A 23,610-nucleotide genomic window follows, 5' to 3' on the forward strand; every position below is an offset into this window, starting at 1 on the left:
ACCAGGCATCCCAGGCATGGTGAATCCTTCACCTTGCATCAGGATGGAGCTCACACCGATATTTTTAAGGCATTCCTCCTCTCCAACCACGGAACAAAACATTGTTCTCACGTATTGATAAGGGTAACTCAGAGCAGAACTTTGCTAGTACTCAACTAGCTTCTCAACTCTTGATCAAAGCTTGTTGATTACTGTGTGCAACATCTCCAGTAATTCATCTTTTTGCTTCACTTAGTTTCTATTCATCTCACATAGCGGCTTGCTAGAGAAATACTGACAGATTTATACCGAACATTAAAAAAAAAAAACTATACTGTAGAAAAACTTCACCTTTACCTAAATTATACTAGTGCCTGTCTTCTCACAGAAAAGCCATTTTAAGCCAGATTCAAAAAGCATTATGCAGGGTCAAAGTTCAGTATCTTTATTTTATTATTATAATTATTATTACTCACATAGTTACCATGAGCAATCTCCCACTGTATCCTACACAATCACTGAGGTCATCCCACAAAAACAGAGATAAATTGATGTGTCCACTCTGTGTGGCTCACAGATTCCTTCCCCACAAATCTGGAACCAGATTTGAAAGTTGTGGTATTCAGAATGCAAGCAGAAATCACATCTATTTAATGGCTATCAAAACAGTCAGGCCCTCACTGAAAACAACTGAATCACTAAGAGCCAGAACAGATATAAAATATTGATGTTAATGGCAGTTAACTTTTATCCCCTGATAAAAAAAAAAAACACACTCTTAAATCTCCAGAAAGACACCCAGCGTCAACAGTGTGATCAAAACAGACATAGGAGGTTAAATCACTCGTTCGGTGATTTAATGTCACTGAGAATTCTTCAGGTTGAATTTGCTATATTTATTTTCTCTTTGTTATGAAGCAAAAGAAACAAAGAAATCCTGGTAAAGGTAAAGGAAGGGACCACCTGAAATACAGCATCAGGTACAGTGGAAGCAATTAGTCTGGCCTTGCACAAATTATTTTATTAGGTATTTAATAGGTTCAAACATATGTTGAAGTTTTGTTTTCAACACAGGATATCACAATACTTTACAATAATGAAAATTCTTGCTTATATGCACTTTCAAGCAATAAACCACACTATCACTCTGTAAATTGGTAACATTCCCGTTAAAAGAACTAATACAACAGGGAAACACATAACGTGAAGGGCGAATCTGTGATGGAGCTCTTCCACTCCAGGTAGTTTTTTTAAAACAACAAAATGCAGGGGGTTGAGGGATTGGCAGGTGGGAAAACAGCTCCCACATGCCCCGCAGGCAGGCTGTAATCAAAAAACAAATAAGTACTTATCTGTAGAAAACTCTGGAGGCAAAGAATTGCTCCAGTATTGACAGAGTTCACTTATCAAAGGCAGGCTATTTTTCACTATGCACTTCTTTCTGACAGCTGCCCATCCCACTTTAGTTTCAGCCTTCCAAACCCGCTTCCTTGCTTGAGTCTCTGGGCTGACACTGCCGTAATTTACTCAAATAGCTCTTCTGGAGCAACTTGCTCAGTGGAGATACAGCTTTTCCCTTCATGTAAAACTGGGTTTGGTGAGGACAACACGCTTGTTTCCATCACCTTATCTGAACACAGAGAAATCCTCTGTGTGCTCAAGCCGCCCAGCTCTGCAGCAAAGCAGCCTGCCCAGCCATGGAAATCAAAGGGATTTAGAGACCACGGGTCCTCTCCAAGCTCACATCAGGACACCAAACAGTCCTGATGCAGCAAGTACAGTACTAGCAGATACGGCAGTAGTGAGTGCTACCACGCCATTAACAGTGGAGGGGGGGGGGGAAGTTCAGCAAGATGAGCTTGGCTCGAGCACTTTCTTGCATTAAGAGAAGCAGACTGCAAGGTTGTCCAGCTCTCAAGGCAGTCAGACAGCATGCAGCAAGAGCCTGAGCAGACAGCACAGCTCTCCTGTGTGTGTTCACGCACTTGTACCTTGGTCAAGTACTGATCCTAAAAGAGCAATACACAGAAACGGCTACAAAAATAACCTGGAAAGAGAAGACATTATTTACCAAACATTGTCATTCCTGAGACAAGAAAATGTGATTTCCCCTTTGATTTCTATTATTTTATTAGGAGCTGATTGGTAGGCCTATTCTTGTCCTCAGATCACAGTGTAATTGTGTACCTATGTCAACTAAACACTGACAATTCTTTTCAGGGTTTAACAAGTTAAATATAAGAGCAGAGATATAAAAATATAAATATAGATTACAGTACGAGTCTCATGCCATTTACCAGACTGTGCTTATAAACAAGAGTACAATTAATGCAGTGAAGCAAGTAAAATGTATGTTCTCAGAGCTCTTGTAAAAATAAGATCTTTGAAGTGCAGGTTCTTGGAGAATTCACCTTCCTAGGTGTGTTTAATCAACCTAAACTTAATCTAGCAGTTTTATAAATTTATATTGGCTGGAAGATTATTAATGAGTATCCATTTGACAATTCCCCAGTTCCGTTTTCCTCAAAAAACAATGTTGCCCTTCGGCTGAAACTCACGCATAAGGATCTGCTTCAGAAAAGCTCAAGTCAGAAGAGATGAAATTAATCAGAAGAAAAGTACATGCCAGAGATCTACACACAATATGATCACATTGGACACTGGAGAGAAATCATCCAGAGGAAGCAGTCTAAATATGACCCATGTCCTTGGAGATCCTATATGTTTACTTGGCTGCAACGTGAGCTTTGAGTGACTTGCTTCAGACTTAGACATCTGCACACCTCTAAGGTGAGATGAACACCAAAGCTTCACTGCGTTGAAGACAAATATATCTTCCTATTCAGAGCGCCAGCTAGCTCTTATTAAAGAAAGAGATGGAGGGTGAATGTAGCACAGCTGACTCTGCAGGAAGAGATCTTTCAGTGATGAAGAGTTATTTTCAGCATGGGTCTTTGTCTCTTGTATTGATTACTGGGCCAGGACCAACACATGGGAGAAAAATGTTCTGAGAGTATTTCCAACAGTCTTGCCAAGCATTTTCAGCCTCGACATGCTGCAAAATAGTGGGCATTCACAGCTATGTTACTCTGATTACCGTCTTGTTCTTTTTACACGTTTGATTTTACTTAATTTTAGCAGCTGCTACCTCAAGTTGATTTAAAGTGAGAAACATATTCTTCCCACCATCTGAAATCTAATACTTTCTGCCACTTTGCAAATGGTATACAGTATGAATTGCTAAATCTCGTGGGTTGTGAGAGATCAGCTGCTAATTTAAGGATGCTTTTGAGGGATGAATATTATTATATGGAATAAATAGAATATGCATAACATAATGCCTCCAGTGCCTGTTTATCTTATGGTTTGGTAAAATATTTTTGTTTGCAATGACACAACAAAATGGCATCCACTAGAATTCATTTGTTCACACCTCACACTTCAATAAATAAGCAGTCTTTCTAAAGGGAATTTGTTGATGTGAAACTTAATATTGCTTTAAACAGTGTTGTTTTGACAATTTTAGGGTATATGCTAGCAGCCTTTCCTCTGATTTTTAATGACTGGAAAGGGATTTTCCTCCACCTCCAAACTAAATTTTCTCTGTAAGCTTTGTTATCTTAACCCTGTCATCTGAAATTTACCATTATGACTCATATATGGTACCTTCTCCATGAGACATACATTAAAATGGATGGAAAAACATCTCATCTGTACATAACTACTGTGTAAGTACTTTTTCATGAATAGGGCATTTCATCTTTCATCTAGAACTGAGTGGGTGAAAGGAAACATACACAGCTGCATCCTGAAGAGACAAACTAAGTATTGGAGTTTGTCATTAAAGTGTCTTGTAAATTCAAACAAAAATTAGTCAACAAATATTATTCATTGAAACCAAGTCACAACTGCAACTTTGTTTCAGTACAAAAAAAAGCATAGCAATAACTTTTATAAATGTTCAACAACTTGCATTCTTTAAGTGACAACACAGCAGATAGATCTCAGCCTATTAAAGTACCAAGAAGGTACACACTTTTTCCAAAGTGAAGTCAATTCAGAGCTCACAGTCCGAGAGCAGAACCCCACTAAGCCTAAATATTCTCAAGTAATTGCTAATTAAATAAACTCTAAGCATAACATGGTATCACTAGATAACATTCCTACAGGTAACTTCTGGCTACAGCTAATTAAGCAATAACTTACTGCATCTTATGTAAGAATAAACACCTTATAATTTATTTACTTTTATTTATTATTTACTCAAGCAATATTCACTTCTAAAGTCTTCTAATGCTATTCATAAGCATTTCAAGGGCTTAGCCTGTACTGCTTCACCCATATCACATGCTCTTTAACTACACAAAAGTGAAACAAATTTTTTTTTACTAACCAGCTTACAAGATACCCTCTTTCTGAAGACATTACTGCACCACTACACTCTGTTTTCTGCTGATAGTAACACTTATCTTTGTAGGCATAGCACATGCTTGATGTGAAACCTAATGCCATTTGATAATGGCTTAAACACGTGTTATCATCCTCTCATATCTTCAGATTATTACTTAAACCATAAACTTAAGAAGAAATTCAAATATCTTCATTTGCTGATTTCCACTTTTAAAAGAAGGAAAACGTTTCATTCTTTCACCATCCTCCCAAAAAAATTCCAGCTCTTGATGCAGTTTTCATAACCCAGTAAACTCTAGCCTAGTAACTGCACAAAAACCCTAGTTTGTAAGAGAAACAGTGAAGATAAGGTCATGCTGTGTATGGGACTGACCAATTCCCAGTAAGTAAATGCTGTAGTATCCAGATATACATAATCCAGGCTAATAGAAGCCTGTTCTTCATCCCCTAGGTCATTGGCTCCCTGGACGTGGCCATGTATTCCTACAAATTTTGCCTGTGTTTGGTTTCAGGGTACTTGCTTTCCACTTGGAAATAACACAATCACAGGCATCTTTGCATTCTTTATGTTGCACTTAGCCAGACTGGAGATCGTAAACAAACAAGATACAAATCTGAGAACTTTCTTTACTGATTTTCAATGGAAAGAAACCGAGGGGAGGAACTCTGCATAATGATGAATGTACCAAGAAGAACCTGGAAGATAACTCTCCCCGCCTCTCCCGCAACATTATCTCAAAACAGAAGACGACAAGAGTCTCTTTAGGAGATCCCAGCTGAAATCAGACCCACAGAAGTTCTGGAATGCTGGTTCCACTTCTTGAAATGAATCATTTACTGAAGCAATTCAAAGATAAATCTAAAGCAACACAAATTCAAACAACTACAGTTGGCATTCAGCTTTTCAAAAAGATTCATGTCTATTAATGAGAACCCAAAAAACTTAGTTTCTAATGACAGAAAAAAAAAAGATAGGGTATTGACATTATAAAACTCCATAAAGAACTAGAAGAACCTCCAGAATACACACCACTAAATGCTTTGTGAGGAACTATAAACCCCAACCTTAGCCAAATTAACATATCTAATTAAAACCATCTCCAGCAAAAAATACCTCCCAAGTATTGAAATGCATTTCCATCTGTTAGGTTTCTCTTTTTACACTAGTGTTTACTCTACCTAGAGTCAAGGATATGGTTCTTTAATTTCATGAGCTTAATGCAATAACTTGATTCAGGCTGTTAATGCATTCAAGGCCTTCAGACACCCAGGAGACTCAAATGGCATCAAGAGCATACAGATGCATTTGGAGCAGATATTGTAATGTGAAGTAAACAATGAATTCCTTAATATATGTCTGCTGCAGAGACTACACCAAAATAAGAGCTTATTAGGGTGTCTTAGGACTAGAAGAGATGGCTTCCAAGCCCATTTATGGTTTCTAAGCACTACTACATTATATAAATAATATCACCATGAAAAAAATAAAACGCTGTCAGTAAGTGACAACACAAGAATTCTATGAAAGCAGAGTTCATTTCTCAAAAGTGACACCCAATTACTACAAAACAAGGATAAATAGAATACATAAGTGTTGTGCAGATTACGGTGTAGAAATACACTTCAGTTATGGTGCACTTGTCAGCGGGAGCATGAGGTGCAGCTGATGGATCAAACTGCAGCTCCAGAGATGGCACTTGTTTCAATGCCTCAAGTCCAGAGAAATGGGAGAAATGGGCTCCATACTGACCTGCTGTATAAATAATGCTATTGAGTTATGCCTACTTTTTTTAAGGGTATCAAAACAGTTTTATGGTTTCAAAAATACAGCGTTGTACAATTCAGTCTGTGCTCAGTTTCCTTTAATGCTTTCCACCCTCAAGAATGCTGTTAACAAAACACAGCGTGTGCTGCAGAAGGCCATATCAATCATTGTCTTCTGCAAAGATCACTCCACGCCCACATCCAAAGCCAGCAACACGTAATCAAGTGCCACTAAATGCCACATCTTTCATCACAGCCTCAGGATCATGACTCAGCAGCTGGCAGGAACAGTCTCAGACACCGCAGCCCCATGGCACTGCCTCTGTAGCAGAGGGGACCGAAGAGCAAAGCCACTCCTGCTGCCCTCTGCGCCTGGCTCCAGCAGACACCTCCAACACCGGGACAGCCAGCAGCCTTGTAATCCACACCTGCGGGTCTCTGTGAATCCAGGTTGTGAGGTGGTCAGCCGAATTGACTGATTGATTATTATTTTTAATCGTTAATTGCTTTGGTGCTCTCCCCATGAACCCTCCACTTTTTGGTACCATCATTAGTGGTGGCTCTAATGGACAAAGTCTTTCTAGAGGGCAAAAATGAAGCCTACTGTGTAAACCACTCTAAGTCACTCACATGCTGCTTTTACAACACTTTCTTCACCAGCGTATGTAGAAATTAGGCAAGCTAGAAAACCAGCCATCCTAGGATTATAGGAGAAACGACAGCCTCACTACCCTGTTAAATACGATTTATAACATTCTCACTTGTTTAAATCCTGAAAATATGCCTTCAGTATCCAAAATGTTTATAATCAAGTAAGTGCCCTCACAGGTTCTAACTGATCTATAAACCCAGACAATTTCACAGTTCTTCTCACTAAGTGAAAAAAATAAATTATATAGTGATAATATATTTTAATTTCCTTATTGCATGGCTCATTATTGAAATTAGACTTCAGTAATAAAAGCAAATCAGAATAAAGCCATACAATTGTGGTTTTTTTCTTCCTTTACATGTGGAAACTGGGCTTTGAAGTTATCCTTACCTTTTTCTTATAAAGAATGCTTGCTCAGGGCTAAGCTAGGCCAGCAAGACTGACGTAGAACAGACAATAAGTTATTGTCCAAACATGAACATTTAAATAAGACACATGAATTATTTTATTAATCTTTTACATAGAAGTTTCTGTCCAACCTGAGAAAAATAAAAATATTAAATGAGCAAAGGCATTAGTCTCTGTTGCAAATACCATGTAGATGCAGCAGACTTGGGAGGATGCTGCAGTGCGTTCAAAGGTACTCGGAGCTTTCTAAAGGTCCATGGGGATCAGCCCCTCAGGGCACGGACACCATTCCCTTTCTTGGAGTAACTCCCAGTGGCAGATGTCAGCGTGCTTTGCAGTCTGTGACTGACAAAGCAATGTGCATACTGATGTGTGTTACCTGTGATACCATGGCATAAAATGGTAGAAGACCAAGAACAACCCAGGTCTAACTCACCACCTCGAATTCCATGAGTTGAGGATTGATGGACAAAATTCAGATATGTGTTGCACAGGATGCAATGCCACTGGCAATCCAATCTCTAGAGAAACAACCGAAGACAGGCAGCACTGAATCTCAATTCTCCCCAGTAACTGCATTAAACCAGACAAATGTCAGCCTCTCCACGAGCTCGCAGGGTGGAGCAGCTCATTTCTGGAAGATGACGGACAGGTTGTGCAATGGGGTCCTCTCCAGGGCTGAGCTAGCCCCTGCCACAGCAGCAGCCCCAGGTGGCATTTTCGGAAGCGCTGCTGCGAGACCTGGAGTGGGGAAGTGAAACTCTCAGGCTCATAAACAATGCTCAGTTAAGACCCTCATTCATATGATTGGTTTCGTATTAACTGCTAAAACACCAATTTGCTCCGTTTATTAGTCAGCACCATTTCTAGCAGTTAAACAACGCTTTGCCTCTGGTTTTGCTCAAGCACAGAAAAGGGAAGTAAAAACAGTGTCCTATACTCTGCCTCCATTTACTGAATGCCATGCTACAGCACATTTTTCACCACAGATGAAAAATGAAGGTAAGTAGTCTTTCAAAACTGCTGCTCCTGAGGACCCAAACTAAAAAGACTTGGGAGAACAACCACCACATCGTTCACTCCGAGATATGGATTTATGCCCTCCAATCTGCATAAGACCCACAGAGATACTACGACACCAGCACAACTCAGTCTTTCTATCTCAAGTACAGAAAATTCAGTTTCTATTTTTTAAACAGCTTTGCTTTTGCATACAGACCAAGAAGTGTGCATCAGTCAATTGAGCATCTCTGCTGAAGGAGAGAAGAAACACTGCTAAACACCACAACCCTGATCATGAGCTCTCTGCTTGCTCTCACTGCTGAGCAATTAGCCATTACGTTTTGCTCATCAAGACAGCTTGTGCTCATTGGGTTTTGGAGAAAGAGTTTTACACTGGGCACCAAGTGTTCCTTTTCTAGTTCAGAGAGATATCCCCGTGTGTCAATCCATATTTACACTTTGCTTTGAAGACTTTAAAACCCGACGATTAATTGTGGAGTTTTGTGAGTGGATACTGTTTTCTACTTTTAGAAGCGGTCCTTCTCCTGTCTGAACATCCTTCCACCATGATTTCAGTCCTGCATGAGTTTTTGACTCATCTCACTGCTTTTAACTTGGCTGGAGATGAATGTATATGTAAATCACAGGTTAAAGTATCTTTAATGATCGTACAGTTCATAATAAAAAGACTGTCCTTTGTACAGAAATGTACATTCGTCCTTCTGAAAATTTAGTAAGACTATTAATTATATTTTTAAAGACTGAATCTCAAAATGTCACTGCTGACATTTAAGGCTCATATAAAATGCAAGTCTGTCTTGTCTGTGAGAAACAAGTCTATACAATCTATTTTAAGATGAAAATATTTATAAAGGAAGGAACTTGCCAATTAGGAATACAAACAGAAACAAACCCATTCAGAGCAAGTTGCCTTTTTTTTTAAAAGAAAAAAAAAACTTTTATACACAAGGGCATATTTCTCCCAGCACAGTGCACAAAGTAAGTGACATCTGGTGGCTACATGCTGTAATATAAGTAGGCAAGTCATTTCAATGCTGTTAACCATTTCAATTAAGTTTATTGCTTCTTAGTAAAGCTGTAAAGCTTTTTAGATGTTTTATTTATTTATTTTGACACAGACACTTCTGAGACTCTCAGGCACTGTGATCCCTGGCAACTGCTGTTAGCTAATTAAAGCGGGGTTGTCATATTCACATCAGGAAAAAACATTACTCCAAAAAGGAATTAGCAAGGCATAGCAAAACAGCACTAAGATATAGCCAGGCAACCCCAGTTAAAACTGCAGAGCCGTGCTGTAAGGAGAGACTGCACAAGATTTTGAGAAGGAAATCCTTCAAGGGCTCAAATAAATTAACATAGGTTTGGCTTTCTCCAAATTGTTTTTCATTAGATTTTAACTTTTTTAAAAAAAAAAAAACACTGATTTTTATTCTGATTTTAACAACATCCTGGTGACTAAAGCTTTAACAAACACGAAAGTCTTTCCTCTTTTCATCCCTTCTTGATCCTCATTGATGGTCACATCTAATCCAAGTCCTCTGCAACTAAACCTGCACTCCAGGCAAAGCAATTACAGCTACCTTTCTAGCTTCTGCAGCCAGAAATAAAGTTCCCTTTTATAAAGCAATAAGCCTCTCTTGGATAATTAACAAATATATGGTCAGCTACAGTTAAAATTACAAAATTGCCATCACTGCAATTTCAAGGCCTGTGATACCAATTTCTTCAATAATAAGTGTTTACAGAAAGAATCTGTAAGCACTATCTAGCAAAAAATCAGATGAAATATAAACAGACTCTAAATATTTATCAGCAGAGGAAGTTCAAAAATATCGCTGGGAAATAAAGCGGATGGCAGGCTAAATCCAGAGCCATTGAGTGTTCTTCGAAGGATGTGTTTAGGAGGAACTTCGTTTTCAGTTTGACAACACTAAATCACATTAATTCCTTCCTCCTATTCAATTGCTACTTAAAAATCCTTGGTGCCAGAAGAACAACACTAAAAATGTCCCTAAAACTATTCCTGAATACTGTGCCTGATGAAGAAAAAAATAAAAAAAAAATAAAAATAGAAAAATCACCTGCCATAACTCTTATCCACACAGTGCAACAATGCAATACTCTAAGAGCTGGGCTTTGGGGGTTTCCATCACTTTAAAGGACAAAATATCTGCAACAGGAACGTCCACCTGCACGCTCAGCTTTCCTTAGCACCAAAGTGGGTCCCCAAAAAGGGGACCTCTGGCATGAAGCTGCAACAGGGGCGGTTCAGGCTGGGGGTTAGGGAAAGGTTCTGCACCCAGAAGCGGTCAGGCACTGGGACAGGCTGCCCAGGGCAGTGGTCACAGCACCGAGCCTGCTGGAGTCCAAGAAGCGTTTGGACAATGCTCTCAGACACCTGGTCTGATTTTTGGGTAGGCCTGTGTGGAGCCAGGACTTGGACTCAGAGATCCCTGGGGGTCCCTTCCAACTCAGGATATTCTATGATTCTATGGGATAACACAACCACTGCTATATTATTTCAACTGGAAACGTTATTTTCTTTTCATACGCTCTCTTCCCCACCAGACATCATCTTCACCTCAGAATTTCCCAGCTGAGCTAAAGAACATAAAGCTACATCTGAACGACTCCAGCAACTCATTAAGAAGAAAACTTTTTAAAATCCCCTTTCAATTTATTTTTTTTAAATCCTGGCATGCTTAAGTCAGCAGGAAGAGTTTTCATTGACTTCAATGAAGCCAGAAGTTCATCCTGAGAATTGCTGTTTGGAATGAGCGCAGCATTTATACTACCTAATTTGAAACCCTGAAATTTGTTGTTAAATGCAACTGAATGATATTTGTTGTTTCAGAATTATTTGTTATCTTGAAAGATACACAAAGAAAGTTAAAATACTGCAATGTAACATTTTTAGTGATTATGTTTGGGAGAATCTTGTTTTAGTAGCAAGCGCATATTTTTAATGCACTACTACATATTGTCATAAAGTTTCGCTTTATTTTCCAATAGTGAAAAGCCTTAGAAAAGTATATTGACAAAATATCTAGAATTATAATAGTCCAACAAAAAACCTTGTTGATATTTACATTGTTACATGTATTTTCACAGTAGTTTTTTTTACTGCCTTTGTCAATTATTATCCAGTGTACTAGTACAGTGAGATGAAAACCTAGACAACTGGAGAGATTACACCCACTTAATGGGTACCATTAAAAGACAAAGCTATTAAATCTCAGCAGAAGCTTCTTATGCATTCCGCAGTATTAAACCAAAATGAGTTACTGCAACATTGTAACCATGATATCAAACAACAAGAATACTAAATTCTTAAAGCTGCATGCAGAAATAAGCATCAGATGACTTGAAACCATCTATGAAGTGCGTTTTACCCAAAGAGTTACTGAAACCTCTTTACAAAAAAAAAAAAAAAGCAGTGGAGACTTAAGCTAAAAGCTCCTCATTGTCATGATATGGCAGTGTTAAAGGCACCAGAGAACCCCCCCAATCCATCCCTTCAAGGTTCAGGAAGAGTACAAAGAAACTCCCCATGTACCCCAGGACACTTGCTGGGCAGGGGCAGGAGAGGACACGTGGAGACAGAGCAGTCAGGCATTGGGACGGGTTGCCCAGGGAGGTGGTGGCGTCACCGTCCCTGGGGGTGTTCAAGGAGAGGTTGGACGTGGTGCTTGGGGACATGGTTCAGTGGTGACATTGGTAGTAGGGGGATGGTTGCACCAGATTAGCTTGGGGGACTTTTCCAACCTTAATGGTTCTAGGATCCTATGATTCTACTGCTGGACCAGGTACATGTAAACAGTGATCAGCTCCAGCCATCAGCAAGAGAGACAGATTTCATCCAATGGGACAATTCAGCTGTGTGGTCTGTCCCAGTGCAAGCACAACGATGTGTCCAACAAGATGGTGTTTTCCCACCTGTGATGTGGGGAAGCAGAGGGTGGCATTGCCTTCTAGTGAGGACACAAGGCAAAAGCTCGTCTGGCCAACGCACTCCCTGATGCAGGCTCCCAGCAAGGTGCCCTCCCTTGCAGAAAGGAGTGCACAGCTGGGACATGACTCCTTACACACACATAGTCAATGCCGAAATTCTCCAAAACAGCTGGAGAACTTTTTCTGTGCCCACATGTTTGAGGTGCCAAATTCTTGTCCCCCTTGCATCAGTGAAAACCCAGAGATGGGCTGCTCCTGACCTACCCTAATGGAAGAGAAATCCACGTGGGATTTCTGTGGTTACCAATATATGTTGCATTTTACTATGTTGTGTATTTTTAATTTGACTGCTTTCCTTAGCAGTGTTTAAAAACCTACTCTGAAGAGTTAAATGCTTCAGTATTTAAATAGCCTGATGTTAAACAAATCAATTCTTCCTCCTTCCTATAATGAGAGCGATGAGCTTAGGTTCCACTCTTCCCTTCTGTTCACCTCTCACATCTCTTTTCTTGTTGAAACTGTTTTAAAGCTGGCATAAATAGCTTTGCAAAGTAATTCTAATACTGAATGTCAAGAGCAATACTGGTTTCATTATGATTTATCCTTATCTGTTCCTCAGGCAAGTTAATCCTCAACCTGAGATACTGTTTTTATAGCACTATAATTTATGATTTTTTCCATCTAAATTATTTACTTTATGAATGAGTCCAACAAGTTGCTCACAGCCTAAAGCTGTAATACTCAATGCCAAAATGTTCAAGAATGTGTTTTTGTCTTTTTAAATGAAGAGACCACAATTTTAGCAGTAATGTAGTAACTAACTAATGCAGTAACTGTTAATGGCAGCCTTTCACGCAGTGGAGCTTTCACACAGCAAAATTCAGTCACTTTATCTGACATTTGCACTCGCAATAGATGCAAAACTATGATCTAGATATCGTGGTTAGAAATCCAGAGAGCCACAAAACAAGTGAAGAATCCTGAAGCACAATCGCACAGCATGAACCCATATGCCTTCATGAAGCTGACCTGCTATCAGACCTGATGTACATGTGCAACCTGCCCCTCTTCCACTTCAACAAAATAGCATCCAAAATCCTTTAGAAGAATAGATCCAGGCAATTTTCTCAGGCCCTGGCAATCAACCAGAAGGACGAACTCTATGGCCGTAGCCCTACAGATGCACTAATCATGATCACAGAAGGAAGAAGAGCACAACCTTTGGCGTCACACTGTGAAACAGGTCTATGAACTACTGAGCTTTCAATGTTCCTGGGAAGTCCTACACATTTCAGAATTCAATTTAACTTATTTAATATTAACAATGTCTACTTAACATTATCTATTTAATATCTACACAGTTCAGTTAGAAGACAAATTTCTGATCTAACAAGTAGCCAAAATACAAGAGTTTGGAAAGGAGTATTAGATAAAAATTAGATATAGAATTTTCAAGGGATGAAGCTTCCAAAGAAAGAGCTGGGCTCACAGACAAACCCATCTCACTGCATGATAAACCTATTAAATAACCTATTAAACTATCCTTCTTGATTTTCTCCTATTTCCAGGTTTTTAAAGTTAGACCTCCTGGCTGTACCAAACATATTCCTCCTCCTTTTTTGGATGAATAAATTTATTAATAAATTCTAGTGTCCGTAGGACATTATATCCAATCTTAGGCACTACACTGAGCTCACATTTTCTTCAAATCATGTGCAAAACCTTCCAGGGTCCTGATTTCTATTACTTTTTTCAAAATGTCTCTCCCATTTCTTGGTATCTCACAACTAATTTCATGCCAGATCTAAAGCACTTTAATTAAGCACTTTTTTCCATATAGGTCCAAGATCTGAATTTTAACTGGACACATAGAGCACATAAGGACATTGTCATCTTCATCTGAAGTCATCCAGTGTTTCAAACTCACATCTATTGGGCTGCTCACTTTTGTAGCACTCATTTGACACTGCAGTTTACCAGGCTTCTTCCATCCCTTATACAGACACATTGCATAAAAATCATTATTTTTTCTATGTATCTTACAGAAGTTTGCCATTTTTCAAAGCAGTCTTATTCTGTTTTCTTCGTACTTCTAGAAACCTTTCATTTTTTCTTTTCTCTTTTTGTTTGATATCACAGTTCTTCCCAGTTAAAAGCCATTTGTAGAACTATGACTGCCATTATATGAAAGGAAAGCACTTCCTGATATTCCATGAGAAGTTGACATGCCCGACTTAAACTAGGCAGATTTAAGCTTTGCTTGCATTCATACTAAAAAATAATAATGCAGAAGTCTTTTTCAATCTCATCAGCTTTTCTAATTTTATGGTAAGATAGCAAGGTACCTTCACCCACACTGAACACTGATGTTTTATACAGGAAAAATATCTCCTTATGAAGCACATTTCTCCATCCTGGAAGACATGAAGCAAATGAAAAGCAGTCAGTTTTAATATTTTGCTATTTAAGTACAGATCTGTTTTGTACACTGTGCACCTCACAGTAAGGAACAGCTACCCTAGATATAAAGTTGGCATCATAAAACACAAGTATATATAAAGTGACATGCATATTTGATGAGTCTAAATAATAGCACATTAAGTTATAAATTAAAAAGTGTGAATTTAGTAGTTCTTGGTATAAAAAAGAACATTTATAACTAAATTTTAGGGATCTCATGATTCAGTACTACCCATTCTTCAATCCTATCAAGTAAAGCCTCAAAATGGACTTACTGCTGTATAAAAAAAACAGCAGGAATTACACTCAAAATGCACAGTTCAGGGGTCTGTAATCTAGGACATGCACTGGCTCCTGCATTTTAGATTGCTTGTAGGGGTTGGATTGAAAGCCCAAAGCTGCACTAGGATCAGGCCTGCCAAAAGCAATCTCTGTGGAGCAATTTCAGCCTGGGGAAGGGCAAGGGCCTTGTTTTTAATGAAACTGTGGCCATCCTATTAGATATGATGCCTTTCTATCTTTCCCTTCCATCTTAGGGTGAAATTCCAAGGCCTTTGTCATTTCCCTACTACCCAAAACCACATTTCATCACATGAGTGACTTCATTTAAAAGGAAACCTATTACAAAGGGAGCAGGCACCTTGGCAGCCAAGTTCCTCCCACGCTCTGTAGCACTGTGGTGGCCTTAGTCACTTTCTGGAGCCCAAGCGAGGAAGGGCTGCTGCAGCAGGAGCTCCAAAAACACCTCTGGAGCTGGGTTAGCTTATGGGTACTACCTGAGTTCTGGCAAGCTCACTAGGAAACCAGCAGGCTCGCCACTTCAGAAACTTGGAGCGCATGCATTTCAGGTAGTTCAAGCCACTGTGGGAACACTGAGAAGCTGGATCTGGGAATGGGAAGCAGCAGGGCAGTGGGTTGGCGTTGGCAAGTCCATGACCTCAGTGCTCTGCCATGGGAGGACACAGAGAGGTCATTCAGCCAGAGCCTGACACGGGCTCCTGTTCACATCCACCATCACATCTCGTCTCTCATCACAGCCACAGCTGCCCCATCATTGCCATCAGCCACCGCTACCCAACTGGACTTGGGTTTATTTTGTTTCTTCTCGCTAGGCATCAAGCACTTCACCTGGTTACATCCTCTTAGGGAGGGTTCCACGATCCTTAAAACCAGTGCTTGCAAGCCACGTCCAACAGCTGCTGGAAGCCAGGTGTAACATAAATTAATAAATATTCCATGGAAAAGCTACATTAACTGCTTGCCCCTAAAGTGCTGTTTAGTGGCATGTCGGGCACAGCTGTGTAATCAAAGGATTACAGAGCTCCCTTTGCAGCGCGTCTGCTGCACTCCAGCTCCTCGGTAGCTTTCCTGTCTCCCTCGCATGTAAAAACCAAATCGAGCAACCGGGGCAGAATTGTAATCACGTCCTTCGGACAGGGAAGCACAAATGAAAAGGACGTACAGACAAACAGCCAGTGTGACCGACTGTACAACACACTTTCTGTTAGATACACATACAGCCCAACCTATCTTTAAGAGAGTGGGTCAACAATGCTATACATAGCCAGTCTATTTTAGTGAAATTTCAGTAAAAGTGGAAAGATCAGTGTAATTCAGGCTGCTCTGAGATAAGAGCTTGTAGGAGCTCACAGATCCCATCCCCTCATGTGAATAGCTGTATTTAGACTCAAATCTGGCTCCGCAGTTCTTCAGTAAGAAAAACAGTGCCTTCAGCTAGAAACATAAATAAATAAGAAAAACTAATTTGTGGGGAAAAGCACTAAAAAAAATGCTCTCTTATTGGAAATCTACCTTGTTTTTCCACCGCACGTTGGGTTCTTCCAGCTGAGCCAAATAAGTCCAGCCAAGGAGCGTGGTGGAAACTCAGTTATCCCTCCCTGTGCAAGGTAAGGAGAAAAATAGGTGGGGCAAGGGAGGAGCTGAAGACTCAAGAAAGCAATTAAGGAGCTCAGCTCAAACCAGGGGAGGCTCCTAAAAACTCTCCAGGATGTTGGAAACAGAGCAATTCACATCACCTGAGTTTCCAGAGCAGCACTGAATGATTTAACAGCACATCTCCTTGCAGTTTCCAATGGCAGGATACACAGCATTTAAGGACATAGTAACTGCAAGAGTAGTTAAAACTTCGGAGACAGAGGGAGTATATTGGTACCTATTTAAGTCATGTCTCTCTTCACCTGAATGATGTATCTGTACTGAAAGAGCACAGCTGGATGTTCCAACTTCCTAAATTGTTGTAATTTAGGCAAGATCAGCCTGCTGCTGCTTGTTTGTCTCTAGAGAAAGCATCTGAACAACTTTTAGAACACCAAATGTAAGAGTAACACAATGCTGAGCTACAGTTTCTTAAAATTTTGCTCCTTTGAGCATGTGGGGAAGTACTCAGCAGTGGAAAAGTATTTAATAACGTGAAGGATCCCCTTGCCAGGCAGCAGAGGAATTTTGAGAAAAAGATCCCTATTGGGTGGCGGGAGGTGTAGCATCATGTTTAACAATAGCCCCGTGAACTTTGGAAGTTTGCTGTCAACCACCTAGCAACTTGACCTTAAGTATAAATAAACACTTAAAGATTTTAGTACACAGTCCATGTTTAAGAACACATCCAATGCCCACTGAAATCACCTGGGCTACAAACATCATCTCTGTCCACTGAAAGTCCCAGTTCTCATAGAGCTTCTGCCATGGGTTGCATGTTATCAGGCCACAAAAAGAAAAAAACACTCTCGGTGACACTTCAAGTTTCAAGACTGTTATGAGGTGCTCGCTCACACTCAGAGGACAAATAGCAAAAGAATGACTTGTCAATCTCTATTATTAAAATTCTTCATCACAGTTCATGATTATTTTTGCACAAGTGTATTTAATTTGTCCAGAGGGTCTCTGATTTCTAACTACTTTCATTGTTTTTCTCACCATAAAAATTTGCTGTGTATTTCAGACTATTTTAATTTTATAGTTACCAGTCTGCTTCTAACAAATACATCAATTCTAGACAGTAACTATATAGCAATATTTTGTATTAAAAAAAAAAAAAAGTAAGAAATAAGTCAACTCCAAACTTATGCTACTTCTGGACACAAATACCACAATGGCTGTGCTGTTAATATAGTGTTAAAATATAAGCAGTATCTCATTTACCTCTCTTTGATTATGCCTTTATAATCCCATCCTTACTAATACTGCTAGTGGATTATATAACTTAACCTTCCACTTCAACTACATGAAATAACCCAAATATGAGAGTCTGCTTCAACCTGCTCATTTGTAGTTTCCAGATAACTACTTTTTGTTTAGCAAAGAAGATAAAATCCATTACTGTCTTCCACTGCATTAGTGGAATTAAGTGTTTTGTCATGCAAATCTCCGCTGTTTCATCATGTTCCTGTTCCAAACCCTCAAATAAAGCACTCTGAATTTGGGATTAGGCTTCCTGTTACAAAATTTGAACCACGAAACTATTTTGTTAGTGATTTCAGAACTGCATGTTGACTGCACTTACAGACATAGGATATAAATGCCATTTAAAAGAAAAAAAATAAGAAAAAGATTAGTTTCACTACTAAATCTTCATAGAAGTAGTTTCTGCATTCAAATTGATTTTCTTCCTTTTGGCATGTGAAGAGCCAGATGAATACTTTGACTCAATGCCCAAGAGTGAAATGGCACCAGCAGCAGAGAAGCTCTCAGGCCAAGAGATATGTGACAACATTTTGATCAGTGACAAAGAAAACCTTAAGATATTTATTCCATTACTATTTACTGTTTATGAGTATGTATATATATATAGTGTGTGTGTGTGTGTTTCTTTATAAATCAAATACTTACATCACTTTATATAATAGCATAAATAAGTTTATATGTATAAATCCTATAGAATATATATAAAACCTATAGATGCTGTGACCTCTCATTAAGATAAGCTTCCTTTTTGCCAGAGACCTAGTAGTCCCCAGTTAGTATCAAGTACGATGCTGTTCAATAAAGCATTTGTTTACACAAATGAGCGCATGCAATTTTCATTCAAACCTTAAAGATATTTACCCTTCATGACTAGCTCCAGCAAACTTTGGGGTTTAACCTGTAATCTGCTCAGCTGACTGCTCTGCTCTTTCCTCGATCACCAAACACAAAAGGCACATGTTTGTTCTTCAGATGTGAATGTTTTCTGGGTGTTTTTTTCTGGCTAACGCAATTCAAAAAACGAAACCTTTCTTATGTCATATGCAAGCAAATCAATATAAAGACGTCCTTAGGCCCAAAACCATGGAATAAGACAGAAATACATTTCCATATCGGAAAGTTTGGTGGGTGTTGAGATGCAGCACCCTAGCAAGGTTGCCATCTATCCCCGTCTAACCTGCAAACCTGGCTGTGACCAAGTAAGAGGCTTCACCGCAGGGTACGGCTGTAGTATCACAATGAAGCAGCACAGGAAGAAACAACAACAACAAAAAGCCACCAACTCACCATGTACGACACCACCAAAGTTCAGAGAGGGGACTGTTGCTTAAGAGCCTAACCATAACAACCCGCCACTGAACCTTGACTGCATTCTCAGCAAACGCATGCCACGAAGCTATTTTTACCGGCCAACGGCTCGCATTGAAGAAATACCCCCTTTTCACCGAATAATAAGCAGCGGTGAGTGGCGACATCCCTCCGGGGCTTAATTCTAGGGAGGATGCGGTGCGGGAATTGGGCGCAGCTGCCCGGAGGAGCCGCTCGCCGGGCGCCTGCTCCCTCTCCAGGGCGCAGCTCCCTGCGGGGTGACAGCGAGCGGCTCTTTCTTTGTCACCGCGGGGACACGCTCAGGGGGGACACCTCTCCCCACCGGCCGAGCCCCGGGGGTGCAGCCCCTCGTCCCCCCCCCCCCAAAAAAAAAACCCGGGAGGATGGGGGCTCGCCAGCCTTCCCCTCGGAGCAAAGCGGGGCAGCCCGAGGTGTCCCCGTGGAAGCCCCGCGGTGCCGCCCAACTTCCCGCAAAGTGCCGCCGCCTCCAAACTTGGGGAGCGGGCGGCTCGGGAGCCCCCCCAGAGCCGGCTCCGCCTGGCTCAGCCTTACCTCGGCTCCGCACCGCGCCGGGAGGCGCGCCCGCCGCTCTGCTCGTCCTCCCATCCGCGCCCCTGCGGGGGGAAGGAGGAGGAGGAGGAGGAGGAGGAGGAAGGGGAGGAAGGGGAAGGGAGGGAGGGAGCAGCCCCGCGCCGCTCCCCGGCCGCGCTGCGCAGCCCGGGAGGAGGCGTGCTCGGCTCCGCTGGGGTGGGGGGGGGCTCCCGCTGTGCCCCCAGCGCACACACCCCCAGAAACACGGCACACACCCGTACACACCGCACACACCCGCACCCAGCCGGCTCCGGGTCCCGCCGGGCATCGCCCCCGCATCGGCTGCAGCCTCGGCTCGCTGGGAGCTCCCGGCAAGGCCTCTCCCGAGGGATGCTGCGGGGATCCCGGCTGTCCCACCGGGACGGGGCCGGAGGAAGGCGGCGGCCCCAGTCGCCGAGTGGGGGCAGGAGGAGGGAGAGCCGAGGATCCCGAGCGGGTCCCGCAGCCCCGCTTCGGGTTTGTGTCAGCACAAACAGCACAAACGCTGGCTGGGAAGGCAAAACCCAGTGCTCCGAAAGCGCACGGTTCATCCTCCGTCAAGGGGACCCCAGCGTGTAGACATAAATAGATGTGTTTATCTGAACGTGCAGCCTGCTCGTGAAACCGTCCACACAACGTCTGCACGCTCCTGCGGCGCTCAGCGTGCGGTGTCACGGCAGGGCCGCGTGCCACGCTCGCAGGGCTCGCCTTATCTGAAGTTGTGCAGCTGTGCCTGCCCTGGCCAAGGTCTGGGTGTTAGCACACCGCAGGTGGAAAGCTCTCCGTACCCCTCTCCTACCACTAAGGGAAGCCACTGTCGGGTTTCCAACCGCATGGGTAGTGCTCAGCGACTTCATTGCTAACGTGTCGAGGTAACGAAGCATGAGCTAAGTATGAAAATGATGGGTTTTAGGAGATTTTCCATTCCTAAATCCAACTTTGGTTATAGCAGTCAGAAACATCTCAAAGAAAAAAAAAAATCACAGGAATCCCCTTTGAAGTGAAACCATATATAACTTAAAAGTAGACTGCAAAACAGCTCCCAAACTACAGCTGTGACTGGGAGCCAAACAGAATTCAAATACACCTGTAAGATCACATACAGATAACTAAGAGACTGACTTAAAAACACACATCCACAAGTTTCCTACTTCGTGGTATATGTGAGCTCTGGATGGATCAGAGAGCCTCAGCTAAGGTCATATATGAGTCTCACCAATTTCTCACCTTAAAATCCTCTCGGAATAAAACAGCTGACTGGGTAAAACCTGGGACTTCTGAAATATTCACACATATTCAGTGTTTCTGCTCCGGGTTAAATATGCTGCCCTCCAAAGCCTTTTTAGGCCTCATGGGATGCTCTGAATAGCAATTACGCTTAGCCACATTTCTGCACTCCCTTCCTTCCTTTCTATATATTTAAGAAAAAAATCAAAGAAACTGTCATGAAAACAAGATCTTCATTCCCTGGGGAATGATCTGCTCACCCAGCTCCCCACCAACCATCAGCTGGAGCAAATATCTTCATGCAGTATCCACAAGCAGTAGCTTCCAGACAGTCCATAAAGTTTCTGTCTACCCATCTCATGGGCACTTGCGGACTATCTTCAACATTACCCAGTGAGATGGGGAGGGAAATCCAAAATGTTTTGACATATTAAATCACTCTCCAGCAATGAATTGTGTTATCGCGGACAATTATAGTCAGAAAAAAGAGCAGTCAAAATAAATAATCTTTAAAACTAAGGTTGGGCTTTAATTCTCATGATTCAAGATGTTTAAAGAGGGAAGAAATGAAGAGATTAAACAGAGAAATCATAGGAAAACTGTCCCTGACTATATTGGCTTTCAGAAAACAAAAGCTCCTGACCCCCACCTCTGTAGATACGATTCCTCTTGCTTGCCATGCTCACTGTGCATGAAAGGATCATCTCGCTTTTAAAACATGTTTGAACATATTTGTAAGCTCTGAGCAGGCTTATCAAGTCATCAAGTGGGGAAAAAAAAAAAAAAAAAGAAAGAAAGAAAGAAAAAAGAAACCTGGGAGCACAGATGCATGAATATAAAAGGTGATTTTTTAATGCGGGAGATTCCTACCTCATTGCTACTGATAACAGTTAGGGGCAGACCCCTGGTGAAGAGGTCTGGTGGCTGGGTTTGACAGGAGCAGAACTGCACATTTACAGCCAGAGTTAACTCTGGGATAAACAAATCAGATTGTGTCCTCAGAGCACAGCTGTAATGGGATGCTAATCCGGGGAAATGGACTGCTCTTCCTCTGTGTGCCTGCTACAGCATCAGCATCTTTAGGCTATTCTCACAAAGAGGGCAGGAATGCTGATGTGTCTGCTTGGCGCTTGCTCTCTCCCACCCTCAAACACTGGAGGAAGAAGTCCATTCCCCACAACAACCCTGGAGACTTTTGCTTCCCACTCCTGCGGCTTTTGGGGTGTTCTTTTCCCACGACCTCCCATCCCCAGGCCCAGCTTTCCAAAGGCTTTCTCAAGGGATTTTTCCGCAGGGTACCAGCATAAACTCATGCCCTCACATTAAATTCTTATCTCACCAGAACCTGATGTGGGTTATGACAGGAAAAGCGAATAACGTCCCCGAAGAGCTTCCGTCCCCCTTGTGCTGTGAGCTGCGAGGAGCAAACGGAAAAGCCGAGTCCCGCCGAGGCAGCAGGTTCAGCACAGGGAAGCAAAGGGGGAGCTGGAGCTGGGAGCAAAATCATGTCCTGCGTGGGGACCTCTGAATGGTGCTGGGGAGTTTCCATGCAGTAAGTCCAAAAAACCACAAGGTGCTCTATACGGCGTGTGTAGCAGTTTTAGGCATTACACTGCTATGCTGCTGATCCGCTTTGCTGGGCACAGGCACGGCAAAACCTAATTTCACGCAGACATTCAATCCTGTTGAATGCACGGCTGCTTTCTAAGACGGACTGGGGTTAGGGCTGCAGCGCTGTCAGGCTTGTGGAGACCATTTCAGCACTTCTTCCAGCTCTGAGGCCGGGTTCAGAGCTCTAAGTTGGTGCTATGAGAAAATTAGAGAAAGATTTATTCTTCTTCATGGACTGTTTTCCCATTAAAGTGTTGGTACAGTTCTCGCTGGAATTAATGGAATGTGTACGTTGTAAAGAAATGCATTATTACTTTTATTTTCCCCGTGGTATCCTGGCAACAGACACATTCTTAAAATTCAGATCACTGATTTCATGTCTTTATACATCCTTTGGTGCTGGGGAAAGGGTATATCAACCTTCAAATACTCCAAATATTTTTTTTCTTGCACTTTTCCCAATTTGCCACTGCTTCTTGGCTCATAAATCCCTGGATTGCATCTGGGAGTCCTTTCTCAGTCTTTAATTGAAGACAACAGGATTTTTCCAAGAACAGGCAATAATTGATACTGAAACAGGATTAGATAAATGTGTCAGGATTCGTTTCCCCACAAATGGTCTGTTAGATTTAATGATGTGTACTCAGAGCCAGTTTCCCTTTGCCTAACACCATCCTTTTATCCCAAGTTGTATGTCCTTCAGCACCCTAAATTATTCCTTTTTATTTGTGATATTTATGCCCTCCAAGTACTTGTTGAAGGGTATCATTTCCCTCTTAGTCATCGTTTAGCCAAGTGATACATATTAAGTCCCTTTAATCTTCACTCATAACTCAGTCTCTTCAGACCCTTAATCATTTTTATTGCTCTTCTATGAATTCCTTCCAATTTGTCTGCATCTCTCTGGCAATGAGGTACCCAGAATTTAATGCTGTATTTTAGGCATGATCTCCCTGCAGCAATACAAAAGAAGATGTTACCTCCTGCTACTTTTATCTACCACCCATTTAACAATATGCTGGAAT

At 41.6% G+C, this 23,610-nt stretch overlaps 2 protein-coding genes across 7 annotated transcripts in view; one reads left to right on the forward strand and one right to left on the reverse strand.

Moving 5' to 3' along the window:
• Positions 1–20,402, reverse strand: part of CHST15 (carbohydrate sulfotransferase 15) — a 47,099-nt gene extending 26,697 nt beyond the window's left edge. Inside the window, exons 1-2 of one of the 5 annotated variants that reach the window (XM_080596734.1) lie at positions 19,730–19,913; positions 14,543–14,601 (exon numbers count right to left, since the gene is read on the reverse strand). The gene's annotated coding sequence lies outside the window, so the exon portion shown is untranslated. Of the gene's footprint in view, positions 1–14,532; positions 14,602–19,135; positions 19,914–20,002 lie in introns of those variants that run through there. The other 4 variants (XM_080596732.1, XM_080596735.1, XM_080596736.1 and 1 more) reach the window with 4 other exon arrangements.
• Positions 19,183–23,610, forward strand: part of LOC308196993 (uncharacterized protein) — a 35,436-nt gene continuing 31,008 nt past the window's right edge. The window contains exons 1-2 of one of the 2 annotated variants that reach the window (XR_013952517.1): positions 19,183–19,309; positions 22,317–22,526. Coding sequence is in view for 1 of the 2 variants with exons in the window: in XM_080596739.1 (XP_080452865.1) it covers positions 19,234–19,309 (76 nt within the window). In the remaining variant the exon portion in view is untranslated. The remainder of the gene's footprint in view (positions 19,310–22,316; positions 22,527–23,610) is intronic. The other variant, XM_080596739.1, reaches the window with a different exon arrangement.

This window comes from Anser brachyrhynchus, assembly GCF_964034855.1.
Source record: "Anser brachyrhynchus genome assembly, chromosome: 6".
Lineage (NCBI taxonomy): Eukaryota > Metazoa > Chordata > Aves > Anseriformes > Anatidae > Anser > Anser brachyrhynchus.